The sequence below is a fragment of the Rhinolophus sinicus genome, linkage group LG04 (assembly GCF_036562045.2).
Source record: "Rhinolophus sinicus isolate RSC01 linkage group LG04, ASM3656204v1, whole genome shotgun sequence".
In the NCBI taxonomy this organism is placed as follows: Eukaryota; Metazoa; Chordata; class Mammalia; order Chiroptera; family Rhinolophidae; genus Rhinolophus; species Rhinolophus sinicus.
In genome coordinates, this window is record NC_133754.1 from 57,248,956 (window position 1) to 57,268,346 (window position 19,391).

The 19,391-nt window shown below is 34.1% G+C and overlaps 1 protein-coding gene across 2 annotated transcripts in view; it reads right to left on the minus strand.

Moving 5' to 3' along the window:
* The window catches only part of HOOK3 (hook microtubule tethering protein 3), an 86,730-nt gene that overhangs the window by 7,149 nt on the left and 60,190 nt on the right, over positions 1–19,391 (minus strand). For both annotated transcript variants that reach the window (XM_019742063.2, XM_019742062.2), the window contains exons 15-21: positions 17,757–17,897; positions 13,359–13,446; positions 8,923–8,957; positions 5,234–5,316; positions 4,137–4,237; positions 2,685–2,789; positions 2,449–2,520 (exon numbers count right to left, since the gene is read on the minus strand). In XM_019742063.2, the coding sequence (XP_019597622.1) occupies positions 2,449–2,520; positions 2,685–2,789; positions 4,137–4,237; positions 5,234–5,316; positions 8,923–8,957; positions 13,359–13,446; positions 17,757–17,897 (625 nt within the window). The remainder of the gene's footprint in view (positions 1–2,448; positions 2,521–2,684; positions 2,790–4,136; positions 4,238–5,233; positions 5,317–8,922; positions 8,958–13,358; positions 13,447–17,756; positions 17,898–19,391) is intronic.

Genomic DNA, 19,391 nt, shown 5'->3' on the forward strand with positions numbered 1-19,391 from the left:
GGAAAATTAAGGCTTAATTTTCTGAATTTATAACCAATATATAATACAGATTTTTGGAATACATTACTATTTTCAATCATTCATACTTCCCTTTCAAATCAAATGAAGGAAGTGATTGTCCAAGAAAAAAGTGCAATTGATCAGTAGCAGTTGATTCAAGGTGTTGTGGAAATCACAGGGCATATTGAGAACGGAAAACCACAAATGCACTTGCCGTTCCTTAAGGTAGGAAGGCACATTACGTTATAACACATACCAGCATGCTGTTTTTCTTCATTCCAGGCAGACTTGTATTCTCAAACAAATTAAGAAAAGTTCCTGACAGTCCCAAACAGAGGGCCCAACAGAGAGCCGGGGGTCTTTCTTGAAGACAAGGAGGATGGCCTACTAGCTTAGAAGGGAGAGAAGCCAGAATTGCTGGGGCCAGAGCATCTTAACAGAAGGAAGGTAACCTCTGGGAGCGTGCTCTCTGAACATGGAGGAATAACAACAATAAAAAGCCTGTGAGATCAGGACAAAAATGATTTTGGTACTCATTTAATAAACCAATGAAGAACCCTAGCCAGAGAAACATTAAGGATTGAGAGTGGGTGTTTAAATCTCACCAGTGACTGGATACAAGTCAACTGATGGGAGGAAATGGAAGGAGGCAAAGACGAAGAAATGAGCAACTGGGAGCTAGGAGGAGAGTCAGGCAGATAAGCCAAGCTATGTGAAAAGACACACAGATTTTCCAGAATGAACTGGACAAACTGGCACAGAAGACAGAAGACTGAAACATAAATCTTCCTATCACTAGTTAGCTGCTAGGGAACACACTGGTCATGGCTTTGCATTTTTAATAGAATTGCAGTCTACCCAAACATGCCACATTCCTCCATTTTACCAATGAGAAAATCCATAAGTTTTTTCACTCAATTTGAAGTCAAAGCATTTAAAAATTTGAGTAAAACTGATAAATATCTATTGGTCATCTTTATTAATTTGGCTACCTATATTAATATTTTGTTTAAAATATACTATTTTTTTCAATTTCACATTCCAAGTAACTTATTCAAATTCTTCATACATTTTTAAGACCTTAGTGTCCATCACAAAGCCATTCTCTGAGATCCTTAATACCTGTTCCCAGCACTCGTCATCTTCACTTACATTTCAGTTGTCTAAGACGCGGAACTGCCTGAATATATGTATGAAGCTATTACTGGCTATCTTATCTGAACATAACTTGTGTGACTCTACATGGAGTTATTCCTCCATTGTCTGGAGGGCTAAAAATTAGGATTATTCTTTAACACTATATCACAGGATATAGTTCCCTAAGAAAATCAAGAATATGAAATTAATAATAAGGATTGAGAGGGGCAGAGCTCCAAGATGGCTTTTACTAATCTTTAAGGAGGGCAAAGAGGAAACAGAATAGGTGGAGTCAGGACGAGTTCCCAGAGAACTTCCTTAAATATATAATTTTTATCCTATTTTAAAAATTTTAATTTCTAAGAAACCTATATTTGTTAACAATAATAGTATTCTAACTCCAATGATTTTCTCCTTTTAAAAAAAATTGTGATAAAATTTTAAATATGTAGTTTTAACCAAGGCAAATATAAATGTGGACACGTCGTGAAACAATGAATTTTTGAAAAAAATCAGATCACATTAATAGGAGGCCTGGGACACTATCCTTTGAGACACAGTATCAGTTATAACTGTAAAATAAAAACAATGGCATCATGTCAATAACACAACTATAGGGTCAAGAGGGGGGTTGATGAAGGGAAATCTGGTTGGATTTCCTGTTTCAGGCAACTAACATTTGAAAAGGCAGAAATGGTCTTACTGGGAATAAGAATAGAGAAGAAAAGACAAAAAGTCCAGGAAAAAATATTGAAAAAAGTACAGCATTCTTTCAAATCCACAGCTATTCATATATCCAGAGAATCTTACCGAAGCCCGGAATGTTGGTGAGCATGTATTTTCCCCTGAAATATACTTAAGGTTTTTGTGTGTTGGAAAATCCAATTTCAAAACCTGTAGTCACTCAGGGTCTAATAACCATAAACATTTTCCAAACTCTACTCAGTGTATCACTCCTACAAAGAACTGAAACAGTCCCACAAAACAAAAGCTACTGAATTTGTATTTAGATATTATTAAAGTCTCCGTCCCCTAGAATAAAATGGTTCTGAAAGACAGAAATCAGACTGTCAATTATCTTCCTATTTTCTAGGGATAATGATGTGTTCAAAATATCCTAATCCTGCTTAGGGTGGTTCTCATATCTGCTTTTCAATCCTAAGGTCAGCATTAAGGTTTTGTTAGTGTGTGTTAGGATAGCAATTACTTTCAGATTCATTTGGTAGAATTACTTCTACAGTAAAGGGGCATATAATAAAGCTTACATGTTCACTGAACTTTATAATACGTCTTGAAGTGTTATTTTCTTACCATATTGTACCAGGCACTAACAATATACTTCTCCTCCATCTCTCGTTGATTCTTCGTTTTCTCATATTCTTTCTAAAAAACAAGCACATGTAAACATGCAAAGATGAAAAACAACTCAATATCAATAAAATAGTCACAATTAACTGTCTAAATTAATGTATACAACTACATATAGCAAACTTCTAGGAAAAAAGAATAAAAAATCCAGTATCTTATTGTATAGTACAATAAACTACCTCTAAAGAATGGAAGAGTCGGTCCCGTTCCTGGAGCTGATTTTTAAGAGCTTGTATTTCTGGTGCTGCTCCTTGATTCTGTTTAGGATCTAAAGTACGAATAACCTGCAAAAAGTAATAAAAGAAAAAATTTAAAAGTGTCAAACTCAAAGAATGTAACATCTAAGAAAGCACTCATTAAAAAAAGGAAGGATAATCCTTATGAGATCAAAAGCTAGCACAAAGATACTTTAAATTTTGAATGTATGAAATAATATTCAATAGTTGCAAATTTTAATTATATAAAACTTTCAATTATATAAAAGAATCAATTATAAGAAGCAATTCTGGCTTAAAATTAACAAATGATACTACAGCAGAAACTACTGACAGCTGTCTACCCTTTTACTTTCTTCTGATTTGATTCAGCTGGCCCTTTCCCTCTGACCCGATGTATACTTAGGAAGCAGGTCCCGGTCATTTAAAAGCTTATCATTGTGGCCCATCTCCTTTTCTGCCAGTGGCTTGGTAGGCATGGGCAAGAGATGCAATTCTAGGTGGCCAACTAGAGATCTTCTGTTAAAGGTCTTTTTGCTTTTTGGCCCAATATTTTTACTATCAAAAATGACCAAACCTATAAAAAACTTGAAAGAGCAGAATAAAAATCCATTCCCTTTAACCCAGATTCATTAACTGCTGCACTGCCACATATGATTTCTCTCTCTTCACACACACACACACACACACACTTGCTTTTTTGGGAGGCTATTTTAAAGCAATATGTAGACCTCATGACATGCAAGCCTTAAACACTTCACTATGCATCCCCTTAGACTAAGGACATTCTCCTACATAATCACAATACCATTATTATCTGTAAGAAAATTAGTAATTTTACAAATCATCACGATTCGGTCCTAATCACATTTCCACAGGTGTCTCCAAAATGTCTTTTTTAACTGCCCCTTCTACCCCAATCCAGGACCCATAGATGAATGTACTGATTTGGTCCTTAGGTCCTTCTGGGCTTTTAAAAATCACAACAGCCCTTGTGCTCCCCCACATTCCAATGCCTATTTTGGTTTTTCATAACATTGATTTTGCTCCCAAATTCTGCATTTATGTGATTTCCCGAAAGTCTTATGAAACTTGTTCCAATAACCTCAATTTCCCTGGGAATTGAAAGTACCCTCGGTCTAGTAGATTGCTTAGATTCAGGTTAAATACTACTGGCAATGATACTCCATCAGGAGGCATTAGATGCTGGTTGTCCTATCATTAGTGTAGTTAATTTTGATTACTAGTTAAGGTGGTGACTGCCACTTATTTCCTACATAAAGGTACATTTTCCTCTTGGCACTTCTGTTCTTCTCTTGATCGCTCTCTGCATGAGAAGTCACTGTACCTGCGATTTGAGAAGTCATTGAAACTTGATCAGAAAGTGGAGTGAGATGCCCACAAATGCATACTTACACTTTTCGCTTTCTCTAAGTATTTTTTATATCGTTCTTCCATTTGCTTCATTTCCTCTTCTTTCTTCCGTAAAGCTTCCTGTAATTCTTCAATTTTTAAGGCTGCAGATGAGATAGTAAAAAAACCGTATTTTAGATTGCAACAAGTTTAAAAATATTTCAACTAACAAAATACTAAATAGTTAATAGTTTTGAGAGATTGTTTGATCTATTCCTATAAATAATTTTCTTTAAAAAAATTCATATATATATATATATTTTTTTACAGAAAGCTTTTCATATAAACAAAAATTCTGGTATGGAAGTGCTTGAATTAAAAAGCATCCATTGATGGATGAATGAATAAAGAAAACATGATATATACACACAAATATTATTGACCATTAATTCTGATAAATGCTACAACATGGAGATGTTATATATACTAAGTGAAAATGAAAGACATCATATTAAGTCAAATAAGCCAGACATGAAAGGACAAATATTGTGTTTCTACTTATATGAGTTACCTAAAATAGTCAAATTCACAGAGACAAAGTAGAATAGTGGTTACCAGAAGCTAGGGGGAGGGAGAAATGGAGAGTTATGTTTAATGGGTATGGTTTCAGTTTGGGATAATAAAAAAGTTTTGGAAATGGATGGTGGTTGCACAACAATGTGAATGTACAATGCCAATGAACTGTATACCTAAAATTGGTCATTTTTATGTTCTATGTTTTATCATAATAAAAAAAGTAAAAGTCTCTGTCTTGCTCCCACCTCCACACAAAAGAATTAATGAAGTCAAACTATCTACATGTGTAAATATCAACAGAAGTAAAAGTTTGGCTGACGGCTGACTTACATTCAACTACACTAAGAAAATAACTTCATAAAATATTCATTAGCATTCACAGTTAAGGAAAAACTCACAACTAAAATAGCAATTTAAGAAATACTGTGAAGAATACACACTTTTTGTAAATAAAACAAATTTTTTAATTGCTAGAATAGGTAACAGAGCCTATTCCTAAAATAAACACTTTTATATAAACTCATTACCATTAGGGTAATGTATGGCTACCCAATTGAAAACCATGCTAATTAGGAAAAACTCACAGCTGTTGTTAAATCTTGGTTCAAGATCTTCAATAATGGCTCTCTTCTTCTGCAATTCATTATTGGCTTCATGCAGCTTCTCTCTGTAACAAAATATATAACACTGTGTCACCTACTACTGTTTTATATTTTTTTAAACATCAAATGAAAAATCTTAATTCTTGGAATACACTTGCATAGCACACAGTGCTATGAAACAAAGATGAAAACACTAATCCAACATTAATTTAATATATTTTTAAAGTAAGTGAAAAATAGAGACAAAAATATCAGAGGTTTAAATAGTAGTCATTTCTTTTGGATAAATCTACACAAGTAGTACAAAGAACTTAATGATCTTTGTTTTTTTCCTAGAAATAAGGATATTATAAAAATTAAATTTAAAACTTTGCAGCGGTTTTACAATGCAAAATCTTATTGCAAAAAAGTGAAGTTTTAAAATAAAAACAGAAAGAACACTACACCAATAAAAAATGAATTAATGATACATGCGACCAGATGGGTAAATATTACAGAATGCTGAACATGCGAAGTCCGACTCAATAGGGTAATACTGAATGATCACATTTATATGAACTTCACAGTGTCGAAACTAATGAAAAGTGACTGAGATCAGCACAGTGGCTACTTGGAGGATGTAATCTATCAATTAGAAGGGAGAACAAAGAATCCTGGTGGGTTGCTAGAAATATTCTATACCTTATTCTGAGTTACCTATGTATGTAGGAAAACAGTCATTGAGCTGTAGACTTAGGGACTGAGGATTTGTGTACTTTACTATATTTAAGCTACATTCCAATACAAATATTAAAAACAGTGAATGAACAGAAAGGACGTTTTTCCTAGTATTTATATGATATTTGTAATTCTCCCTATGTAGCATTTAGGGTGGCACTCTATGAGAGGGAAAAGAGGCTACCAAAATTGGAAAATACAGAAAAACACGAATACAGCACTTTACTTTTTCTATTTCTGGTCTTTTCAATGCATAATACATTAATAAATCTTTTTCTTTTTCAACAATTTATTTTTTGAGGGTGAGGCACACACACATCTGTATGTATACATATATACACACAAAATAAATATATACACTATAAATAAGAAAAACTAAGCCCAATGAAGAAACAGATTAAAAAATATAAATTATCCCAGAACCATGTATCCCTATCCCCTTCCAAGAGGTAACCAAAATTCAGAATTTTAATCATTTGCATGATTTTTATGATGGGCCTTTGTATGTATTCCTAAACAACATTTTGCTTAAAATAACAGTTTTACTTTATACATACGTTACTTATACTGTATGTATTGTTCTGTGACTTCATTTTTTACTTAACATCATGTTCTTGAGATTCATCTATGTTGTTGTTAGCCCTAGTTTACACATTTTTAGTGCTGTATAATGTTTTATTGTTTAAATGTACTCCATTCTATCATTTTACAATTGGTAGTATTTGTATTGTTTCTCCTTTTCTGTGATGACAAACAACGTTCTTTGATATTTTCTTCTCCATGTCTCCTGGTACACACGGACAACAGCATCTCTAGGAATCTAGGGTGTATATGTAGGGGAGTGGAACTGATGGGTCACAGAATATGTGCATGTTCAAGTTTACCAAGTAAACTGCTATATACTCCCACCAGCAGTGCATCAGAATTAACACTGGTGAATTTCTTTGACAATACTTAGTATGTCTGATTCTTAAATTTTATCAAGCTGGTGTGTGTAAAATGGTCTCCACTGTCGTTTTAAGTCTGCATGAGAATGACCATCATTTGAGACGTTTATGGGCCCTATTGTGGGTTGAACTGTGTCTCCCAAAAAGATATGGTGAAGTCCTAATCCCTGATACCTATGAATATGACATTTGAAAATAGGGTCTCTGCAGATGTAATTAGTTAAGCTACACTGGATCAGGGTGGGCCCTAAATCTAATGACTAGTGCCTTTATCCTAAGAAGGCCATGAGGAGACACAGAACACAGATAGAAGAAGTCTGTGTGAAGACGAAGATAGATATTGGAGTAAAACATCTACAAGCCAAGGAACACCAAGGATTGCTGGCAGCTACCAGAAGATAAGAGAGGGGCACGGAACAAGTTCTCCTTTAGAACTTTCCAAAGGAACCAATCCTGCTAACACCTTGATTTCAGACTTCTGGCCTCAACAACTGTTAGAGAATAAAATTTTATTGTTTTTAGCCACCCAGTTTATGGTAATTTGTTATAGCAACCACAGAAAATGAATATAGGCCTCATCTTCATTAAAAAATTCTTTTTGATGATTTTTACCATGTAAATGACTGAACACAGAAAAATGGTCAGGCTGTAGTTTTACGAAACAACAGGTATTCTATTTTTTGCAATAAAGGAATGGGAGGTAAAAAAGGGTAGAATTCAGTACTAAATTCTGACTCTAGGTAAACTCACAATGGTTGGGAGGTAACATTTTCTGTTTTAGTACATTAAAAAACTGCCCATTGTTAGACTTGCCAGCAAGTGTCAGTTGCTAGGAGTATCTCACTTTCCCCACATTTAAAAAAAGAAAAAAATTAGCATGAGGTAAACTGTCAAGACTATAGCATTTCTTTCCAATCTTAGTATAACAAGTCAAACTAGTTTCTGTGGTATTGAGGATATCTGGTTTACCATAGTGTAACATTATAACATCCCAACAGGCTAGCAATTCATGGCCACCCTACACTCAATGTGTGAAGGAGAGTTTTGTTACATTGAAATGATTAAATTTGTTACTGAATTCTAGTAAAAGCATGAAACGTTCCTAACAATGTCAATCTCAGCCAAAGATAGATGGATGATTTCTTCTTCATGAGAAAACAAATGTAATATTTTAAAATTTATTTCATCATCCAGATTAAAAGCCATGTTCAGATATGTCTGCAATTCAAGGAAATGTTTGAAAATCTGTGACAGGTAAACTTTATAATACTTTAAATTTTTTTTTTTTAAATTAAATTTATTGGGGTGACAATTGTTAGTAAAATTACATAGATTTCAGGTGTACAATTCTGTATTACATCATCTATAAATCCCATTGTGTGTTCATCACCCAGAGTCAGTTCTCCTTCCATCACCATATATTTGATCCCCCTTCCCCTCATCTCCCACCCCCCACCCCCCACCCCCCTTACCCTCTGGCAAAATTTTACTTAAAAAAGAAGATTAAGCTTGCCATACTCCAAAGCTGACACACTAAACTCTGTGGGCCAAATTCAGCATGCTGCTTATTTTTGTATATAAAGTTTTATTGGAACACAGTCACAACATTAGTTTACGTATTATTTAAGGCTGCCTTCAAGCTACAACTACAGAGCTAAGTGGTTGTGACACACACCATGCCTGCAAAGCCTAAAGTAATTACTATCTGGGCCTTTACAAAAAAAGGATTTTGACTCCAGATCTAGAGTGCCTCAAACTCCTAACTATTAAGTACTATCATGAAGATATAAAACTCTGGAATCTCATTTGCAAACAGTTCTAAAGCAGTCTTTGTTCTGATTTGAGAACCTTGGGTGGAGACAACCCTTTAGACACCATTAATATGTCTTATAATGTTCTGTACCTTCAAGGGACACCCACGCCATTGCCTAGACACTCTGTAATCACCTAAGAGAAAACATTTATGCTTCACTACGTAAGAACGAACCTCAAAGCTTTTATACTTACAGATGTTCTTCAAGCTTCTTCTTTAGAAGAACTGACTGAAAATGGAAAAAAAAATCATGTTTTACTTGACTTTTTTACTGATAAATTAAGTATTTAATAAACATTAAGAGCATAGTAGTAACTAACTCTGAGTGAGCCCTCCGTAATCTCTCTGGTCAAAGAGCTCAAGACACTGCACCCAAGTTTATTTCTCTTTGATAAGCAAGAGAGCAGCCTAGGGGTGATAGCAATCAGTATAAAATACCCAGAAACTGCATCTCTAAATTCTCTATTTATAGTCAGAATAAAAAAAGCCACTTATGTATAGATCTAGTATTCTTGAACATGATAGGCAGGTAGAACTCTACTAATTATAGACTTTCCCTAAGACACTTTTCATATTGTTTTCCTTGCATCATAATAAAGTCTGGGATCAATTTCTATAAATACTTACTGACTTAATCAGTGATTTACAACTATGTTCAGGTTGCGAATAATTTATGTGATAAGTATGGGAATGTGAAGGATAGTATATGCAACGGAACTTAATATGCTGGAGAATGCAGCGCTGATCTCCTGAAAAGCCAGAGATCAGAACTGACCTAAAAATAAGCATAAAGAATAGTGGCAGGCCGGCCTGGTGGCTCAGGCGGTTAGAGCTCCATGCTCCTAACTCCGAAGGCTGCCAGTTCAATTCCCACATGGGCCAGTGGGCTCTCAACCACAAGGTTGCCAGTTCAATTCCTCAAGTCCCACAAGGGATGGTGGGCTCCGCCCCCTGCAACTAAGATTGAACACGGCACCTTGAGCTGAGCTGCCACTGAGCTCCCGGATGGCTCAGTCGGTATGAGCTCGTCCTCTCAACCACAAGGCTGCCAGTTCAACTCCCACAAGGGATGGTGGGCTGCGCCCCCTGCAACTAGCAACGCAACTGGACATGGAACTGACCTGTGCCCTCCACAACTAAGACTGACAGGACAACAACTTGACTTGGAAAAAAAGTCCTGGAAGTACATACTGTTCCCCAGTAAAGTCCTGTGCCCCTTCCCCAATAAAATCTTAAAAACAAAAAAATAATAGTGGCATTCTATATAGGACCACTAGGTTTCATATTTAAATTTAACATACATATAATTATGAATTCTATGAAACATTTCATTTTGAGATAAATGGTTATAAAATTAATTCAGTCAAACCCAAGTAATATAGCCTTATAAAACAAATTGTTCAATCAATCAACAGCAGTGAGAAAGGGAAAAAACTCCTCACACTAAGTTCTACGATTTTAAGTCGAAGAACTTTAATTATTACTCAATAATGATCACTGTAACTGTTTATTCAAACACATTCTAACACATCTCTAGAATATTTCAAATTCATTTATTTGCTCAATATGTTAGCTCAATATAATAGCTAGATCGTGGACCACAATGTCCTCTATCACTGCTTCCCCCAAATATTAAAAAAAGATAATAACTCTATTAACTTCCAATCATTGCTATTTATTCTTTAGTACAGAGGGTGAAATGAAAATATTTTCTAAATACCTTAACTTTGATTTTGCTCTTATGTTTTGCTTAGGCTCTACAAAATTAATTATAACTCTGAGATAATATATAATAAAATAATGATTTGATGAGTGGTTAATATGCCAGGCACTGCACTAAAGCATGCCATAGACATTGTTTCATGTTAACCTCACAACTCTGAGTAACACCATGTTTCCCTGAAAATAAGACTCAGTAATCATTATTGAGTAATGATTAAAGTTCTTCGACTTAAAATCTAATGCGTCTTTTGGAGCAAAAATTAATATAAGACCTAGTATTATATTATATTATACTACACTATATTTTATTATGTTATAGACCCTTTTTATTATATTATAGTGTCTTTTGTTAATTTTTGCTCCAAAAGACGCATTAGAGCTGATTGGTCCGGCTAGGTCTTATTTTTTGGGAAACACGGTATTAGCCCATCTTATAGTTAAGGAAGGTGACGCTGGGGAGACATTCAGTAGCTTTCCAGTAGCAGATACCCTTTAAGTATCTTAACCATAAAGTGCATAAACCTCTAAAGCAAGTACTCATTTTGCACAAAATTCCCATAATTCAAATATTAATATCATCAACCGTGATGGCAGACAATATATAAATTAAAAAACTGCTCAATATATAGAAATGAATAGGAAGCCATACTTACAATAGCCTTGAGCAGAAACCATGCCAAGAGACAGAGAGGACATATTAGTATGAAGCAAACACAGCAGCCAATAGAAGGAACGATTTAGTAATTCATGAACAGAAGTAAAAGATATGCAATTTTTTTTCAAAAATGTACATTTTTCTTTCTTCTATGGTCTCCTCATCCTGTCTTGTTCTCTGGAGTTTTTTATACACTGTGGCTAGCTCAAATTATCCATATGACTGGATATAACAATGCTTTTCTGCTTCCATGCTAAAAATAAATGACATAAGAATAATAAAAATGTGCAAACCATCCTACTCTGACTAAAGGTCACATGAATGGGGTGTGCTTTTGTAACAGAAATAGACAGAAATTATGTTATTTTTCAGAGGGGACCAATTCCCTTTGACAGGTTGTCTTCTACATTACATATTCCTGAGATGCAACACTGTAGTTTAGTGAAAGAGAGAAGACAAAAACATCAAAAATCTGCTGGGGGGACAGAACCACATATTCTGTACTACACTATTTCTCTAAACCATTCTGAAGCATATCATCAGAATAAGCAAAGTTTCTAACTGAAGCTTCTCTATATGTAGAAAAGAGCTCTGACAATTTCCAAGAATTTAGAGCAAGAAATCTCACTGGCATCTGGACAGTCTAATTAATGTAAATAGTACTTTATAGGGCTAGCATTTCACTTCTGAAATATGTTCACTTAAGGAAATGGCACACAGCACATTTAATTAGATTTGATCACCACAGTGATACCTAACCAGGCTATGCAAAATTACTATTCACAGAATAAATTCCTTTATGTGTGTTTTAATATAAAAGAATCTAGTACACTGGTTATTGCTGCAGCACTAAGGCTGAGCTGATACTGGTGTTTCAGCGCTTTTACTTCCTATCTACCAAACACCCTTGCCCTCTCAGCCACAACAAATCAACAGTCTCCTCAAAGTCTCCTCAATTTAAGGGACCTATAGATTTCACTGAACTAAGAAATGCTACCCACATTGGTTCATCTGTAAGATACTCTTAGCTAGGCTTACTAATATTTTCATACACTAATGGTGGTTTTGCTTCACCTCTTAGCATTTTGGGTAAAAGCTTCTTTAAAAAATAAACCATGACATTTCAAACTAGTTCCACTTCAATAAGGGAGTAAGGTTGTTTAAATGTCAGTGACAATTTTAGGAACTAGGAACCAATCTGGGAATCTAAGAAGAACTACCAGCACTTTAATTAAAAGATAAATTAAAACCACTGATCTTAGAAAGAAGAGCATGCTGCCAATATTAGCTAGATGTATGCTTAAAAAACTCATAAAATTAGCTCGCTGATGTTTAAGAAACTCATAAATTTATGTCACTGATGAGACCTAAATTTAGGTCACTTTTTGTCGACTACTTTCAGGTTTTAAGTAATATACTATTTTAACTACCTTTCATGCCTCTTGTTTTTTATATCCTCTCATATTAGTAAAGCTAGATAATACTGGATATATCTATAGTTTTGACATAGATCCCCAAAATGACTCTATGAGTGGAAACAACCAAATAGGTTTCTCAAAGGTCAATTTATATTATAGCAAATTACACCGGCAACAGGAAAAAAAAAACAACCACCTGGCAGAAGCAAAGATTGGTCACTAAATTTGGCTAATGTACTAGGTGTTACGTAAGCACTGTGATGGATGGTGAGCATGAGGAGATGAAGGAAGACCTAGTTCCTGACTCAACATATTTTACTATATTCTGGATTTGAGAGTGCCAGGCCAGCAGGCAGGGCTATGATAGATACACAGTGTTAAAGAAATATAAAAAAAGGTCAGTGAATTTATATTTGAGTGTATGTTAGGGGTAGCAAGAGGGATTCAGAGAGGATGGGATTCTAGGGATGACATTATTTTCTTAAATATCAATTTTACATGAAAGATTTTTATTTGAACATGTTAAGTTTCTACCAGCATTTTTTTTTTGCCCACAGGACAAAACCCTATATTTGCATACTCAATTGAGCACATATAAAAGATAAAAACCTCAGTTAATTCCTTAGCTGATAGCGACAAATAAACTTCTAATTCCCAGCACAGTAAATCTGAAAGAGACAACAAAGTACTGTCTGGCCTTTTTAATAAGGAATGTTAGTAAAAATAAAACACTGTTTATTTTCTATAACCAATATAATTATAAATGATTTTGATAAAGACCATCAAATAAAAATATGAAACTGTTGGACCATGGTTGGTCCATATTAAAACTTACATCTTCTGCTTTTGATCCTTGATCTTGCAAAGATTTTTGCAATTCTTCGACTTGTGACTGTACTTCCAGAAGTCTTTGATTCACCAACCTAGAAAACAAATGTACATTAATTTTCCAAATTCTGACTTAATTTATGCCTTTTTCCTTAGGTTGTCATATTGGTTACAGAAGCAGTAAATTAGCAAAACAAAGCCTAATGTTATAGTAGTAGTAGCTTACTATTTTTCATATTGCTTGAAATTTCTATGATTATTTCCAATGTAGTGTTTTGTGCCCACATTTTGTCAAACTGATGTATTTATGCATATCTATTTATCTAAAATTCACTTCAACATGTTTATTCAAACTATGTGTCAGGCCCTAGTGTTAGCACTAGTGTTAAAGATCTCTGCACTCAAGGAATTCAGCGAGGAGGCAAAATGTAAACAAATAAAATACGAGATAAGTACTTCAACACAGTACACAGATGTATACAAAAGGAAAGATGACTGCTCAAAGAAGCAAGAACTGTATCTAATTGTGTGAAGGATAGGCTTGACTTAAACTGAATCTAGAACAATAAATAAAATATTTACATGGTTATGGGTAAAAAGAGCATTCAAAATGCATAAAGTATTTGGAATGTAACCTATAATCTGGCCTAAAATTTGGCTGAATCTGGAATAATCCAGCCAGCCTTTAACAATGCTCGTTCTGGAGCTCGACCTTCATAAATTCTCTAGAGGTCATTATGATGCAACCTTCAGTAGACCAGTTTGGTTCCTAGGTCTTGAGTCATGTTGAGGATTGCAAGGGAGAAACATGATCAGATGGTATTTTAGAAAGATCACATTGGTGGAAGACGTTATTAAAAAGTTCAGAGCAGGCATGAAGACTGGGAAGAGGCTATTACAATAATTACCAAATATGTCTCAAATAGAAAAGAACAGAGGAGGAAATGTATTGGAAAGGCAAAAGAACACAAGGAATAAAACATCACACTTAGGATATTGAGTAGGAAGAACGTGAAGAAGAGTAGAAGAGGAACAAAAATGGTCTATGGCAAACCACCAACCACAGGGTTGAAAGAGAAATCTCACCCTGGAGAATAATCAGAGAATCAAAAGAAACATGAGAGAGGGGTTACTGAAATTTTAAAAAAAAAGTTTGAGGAAGGGGAAAACAGTCAACAACAAAGAATATAGCAGAGAGATGAGGAAAGATAAAGTCCTGAATGCTCACACTGCACTGGCCATTTAACAGATGACTGGTTACTTCAGTAAGAAATATTACTTCAGTGAAATGGTGGTAGTAAAAGCCAGGCTGCCTCAAATTAAGGACAAAACAGCGCAATGAGTATTTAGAATCCAAACAGCCAGAAAGTTCAATAAGACATTTTTTTTACTCAACAAGTTATAAGAAATTCTGATCATAAACCTATAATTGAGAATCACAGTAAAAATACAATCAAATCTGTAATAACTGATTTTTTTCATTTCAGGAATAGAAAATCTGAGTGGTTTTTCCTTTTTTCTTTCTTTCTTTTTTTTTTTAAAAGGAGGGCGCAGCTCACAGTGGCCCATGCGGGGATTGAACTGGCAACCTTGGTGCTGCCAGCACCATGCTCTAACCAACTAAGCTAACCGGCCACCCCTGAGTGGTTTTTCAATAGTGAAAGAATTCTCTGAAAAATCCATATTCAGTATGGAAAGAGAGGTACATAAATACATTACTAGTGACACTGTAACTTTGTTTAATCTTTTCAGAAAACAATATGGAAATATATATCAAACTATGAGACTATTTCAACAATCCATCTTAGCCATTTTTGAAATTATTTAGTCAATAGGTATTGTAAGCCTACTAGGTGGAGACCACTGTAAATGTGACAAAACATAAGAAGTCCATACCAAGATGTTCCTTGGAAAGATTTGAAAGCAACCTAAAAGCCCAGTAATGGCGAATGGACAAGCAAACATAGCAATATAACTGTTAAAGTATGAGGCTAACGTGTGTACACACACGCGAAGCTATACAAATATATGTAAATATATATGAAAAAAGTTCATCTACAAAATAGAATAGAATTATAATGCCCACCTCATGGCATTGTTTAGAAGATTAAGTGAGATAATATATAGTGTGTCTAGCACAGTGTCTGCACATAACAGGTGCTCTATAAATGCCTCCACCTTCTTTCCCCTCCTTCAGTTCAGTTAGTTAACACATGAATCAAATGTAATTACACATAATAGTCAAGGGGGTGTAGGGAGAGGATAAGCTTGAGATCACAATATACTCTGAGAGGTAAGGCAAAAAGATCATGCATGCTTTGAGAAATCTCCCTGAGCAATTCTGATATGGTTCTACTCTCAACCCTGTACGCATCTCCTACTATTGTTTGAGGGTCAGTAGGTATTACAGATTTAAAAATGCTTACTGGAAAAAACCAACTGGAAAGGACTTTGGAGGTTTACTACAAACCCTTCCTTTTAATAGATGATATATGGATGGTGAGCAAATTGTATTTAAGATCATATCATTAAAAGATGTATTTAAGATCATATCATTAAAAGACTCAGTGGGACTAAAACTGAGGTTTCCTGGTTCTAGTCTAGTGCTGTAAACTACTAAGAGATTACGTTTGAGACAAAATAATGTAAATACTTATAAAACTCAGTAAGAACAAACTTAGAGTAATTCACTTAAGAGAAGAACACCCATCCTGTGAGAAGACAGAAAAAAAATAAATGTTTTACAAATGTGGCAGAAGATAAAAAGGCAAGAAAGAGGGCATGGGTTAGGCAGAGGCTTTGTAGTCAGGTAGCTCAGGTCTGAGCCCAAATTCCCTCATCTGTAAAACTTTAATAAATTAAGACTACATACTTAGCACAATGTTTGGAAAAAACAAGAGCTTAATAAATGTTAGCTGCTATTATTATTATTGTTATAGGTCATAGATGGTTATAATCTAAAGGTAAGTTATCATCAGCTTTGTAATTTAAGACACAAACACGATACTAAATTGTAAACAGCTGTAAATAATATAGGGACTTGGTCGGTAATGAGTCATCTACATACAGGGGTATTGCACGAATGACAACTAGCTATTCTGTTCCTGATGAGAAAAGACCAATAGCTGTAAAGCCTGTGAGAAAAAATGCAAAGCATTATAAAAGAAGTTGTGGGTGCTGATTCACTAAAAAAAATTAGGGAGAAGGCTTCCCTGGCTAAGGTGACTAAAATACAGCCCCGAGGCACAAGATGAAGGAGATGAATACAAGATGCTCTCCCCACAGGGATGGCACGATTGCCAGCTGTGTTCTACAATTCGCCTTCCTCCCCCTTCTCATTTTCCACTTTTTCTAAGGATTTTAAAAAATATTCATTCTCTATGTTCTTAAGAATTGATATAAAATGTTTCTCCTTAGGTTTATGCTTAATTATGTTCTAATAATTGCCCTGGTATTTATATTGTTTGCTGATTCTACCCCAGTAGCTTTAAAAATTAGAGCTATAGGAAGAACAGTGGGGTACATAAAACTGTCGTAACAATTTTGACTCACAAGATCAACTCAAACCTGGGAAATGCCAAATCAATCAGGCATAATAAACAAGGAATCTGTAACATCATGAAAATTATGAAACTATCAATAAAAATATGAAATCCCTTAAAAATGACAGAATATCACAGCACTAAGAAAAAGAAAAGACACCGTATGTTTGGTATCTCAGAAACACTTCCCAAGAGGAAAAATAAACCAAAAGATTGTCATAACAAAAGTAATTCTTGCCAGAGTATGCTACTGCTTTTAAAGTAGCTTTGAATGACTACACAATGTAAAATGCTGAAAAATTATAAGCAGAAAAGTGATTTTCTTGTTAAATTTGCAGATTCTAAACCTCAAAATAATTGTTCATAGGGTGAATGATTTCATTTTAGGGTCTCAAGAAATAACAGGCTTTTGTTTTTGTTTTTTAAAGTTCTGTTAATTCAATTATGATGGCTCTTACTGCTTTCCTCATGCCACATGATCCTTTGAAACAGTAGCTCATAAAAACAGGGTAAACTTTATTAACCTGAAAAATGACTTGCATTGAAATTGTTGTTAAAGACTGAATTATGGTTATTTTTTTTCAATCCTCTTGTTTTAAATAGTGATTAGAAAGGGAAAATGGTAGGGCTTTGGAATCATTTTGTTTGAATAAATAAAGTAGAGGATATTATTTATTATAAAGAGGCACAATACTCTTTGGCAAGTCTGTCCATAAATAGAGAAATAGATTAAAGTACTCTTAAAGGAAATGGAATAATACATTATCACTTTTCAAAATACAATTCACACCTTTAAGGGAATCAAAATCAAGTCAAATAGAGAAAAGCTGTGGTTAAATGCAGCTGCCTGTATACATTCCTACCTATTCTCTGTCTCCAGTTCATTCTTGCGTAGATTTGCATCATCTAGAAGGCTCTGCAATAAGGCAATTTTTTCATTGTCTGAACCCTCTTGGTTAAGTTTTAACATCTTATTCTCATGCTGAAGACGAATAAGTTTCTCCCTAAATGAGCAAAAGAAAAACTGATTATCTGGTATATTAATACCATATAGTTATCAAAATCCAGCTATGCACAGTTGCAGATTTAATACATGGAACAGAATTGAAAAACAAAGTACTTGCAAAGAATGTAGCTCCTGTTGTAACTGGCTAAGACATTACATTTCAGGTCTTAAGTACTTTCTTTTTAGAATGGATAATCTGAAGATAAATTCTCCCAATATCATGATTTCTCATGAAAGAGATTTCAAAATTCTATTTCCTTTCTGATTGAAATATTTAAGCTATGAATGCATTTAGATATTTGTTGTTTAGCTCTCATCAAAAAACAATCTCTAATGTTATGCTCTTAAATGACTAATCACTTGATGGCAAGATATAACAGTCAATGAAGAATGCCTTCAAGATACGCAGTTCACCCATTCCTACAGATATGTAAAATGATATTTTTGTAATAAGCCAGATTATCAGAACCAAGTTATTGGACTGCATTGTTATGGGCTCCTTGTGTTATACCAAAAGCTTACATTGAGGGATGTTAAAAGCAACAGCCACACAAAACTTGCCACTACATTTACTAGGGTGATATAATACTAATTCATCTGAAGATATAATTGAAGATCTACTTATTGAAAACATAGTTCATTCTTTACTTTACGTAGGGTCATTTTTAGAGGGCCCTATTAAGATACTTATACAAGATACTATGAAAATCTTTGCTTCTTGTAAAAAAAGAAAAAACAAATTAACACAAACAAAACAGTCTGCCCTTTTTTTGTAAACATCACGACTCTAATAAAGTACTTGTACTTCTGTTGTTCAAAAAATGAAAGTCAAATTTGTGGCCCAACTCAAGCAATTAAAGATAGAACTTGATATATTTTGTATATGGACAATAAAGACTAACATATTTTCCAATTACAAAGTAAAACATACTCATTGTGGGGGGGGGGGGAGGATAAATGAGAAGAAACTAGAAACTCTCCATACCCTACGGTGCAAAAACTTTATAAAATGGATCACATAGTACATGTTACACTGATATCTTTTTACAATTAAATTTTCACAATATTTTCATATCATTAAATATCAGATTTTAATATTTTAAAAAATGTTAAAATACATGAATTATTATTTAATCAATACCTAATTTCTGGACATTTAGATTGTTACCAATTTTGAGTTTAACATGTTAATAATGATATGCTTTATAAATAAACTTTTGTGTATATCCTTGGTTATTTCCTTAGGATTAATTTCCAGAAAAGTAATTTTGAGGTCAGAAGATAGGCACACTTAGACAATATATATATTCTACCAAACTGCTCAAAAAGTTGTACGACCACAAGAAAAAATATTTGTAATTATGTGTAGTGATGGATCTTAACTAAACTTATCGTGGTAATTATATCACAATATATACATATACCACACCATTATGTTGTATATCTAAAACTAATACAATTAATATGTCAATTTTATCTCAATTATTAAAAT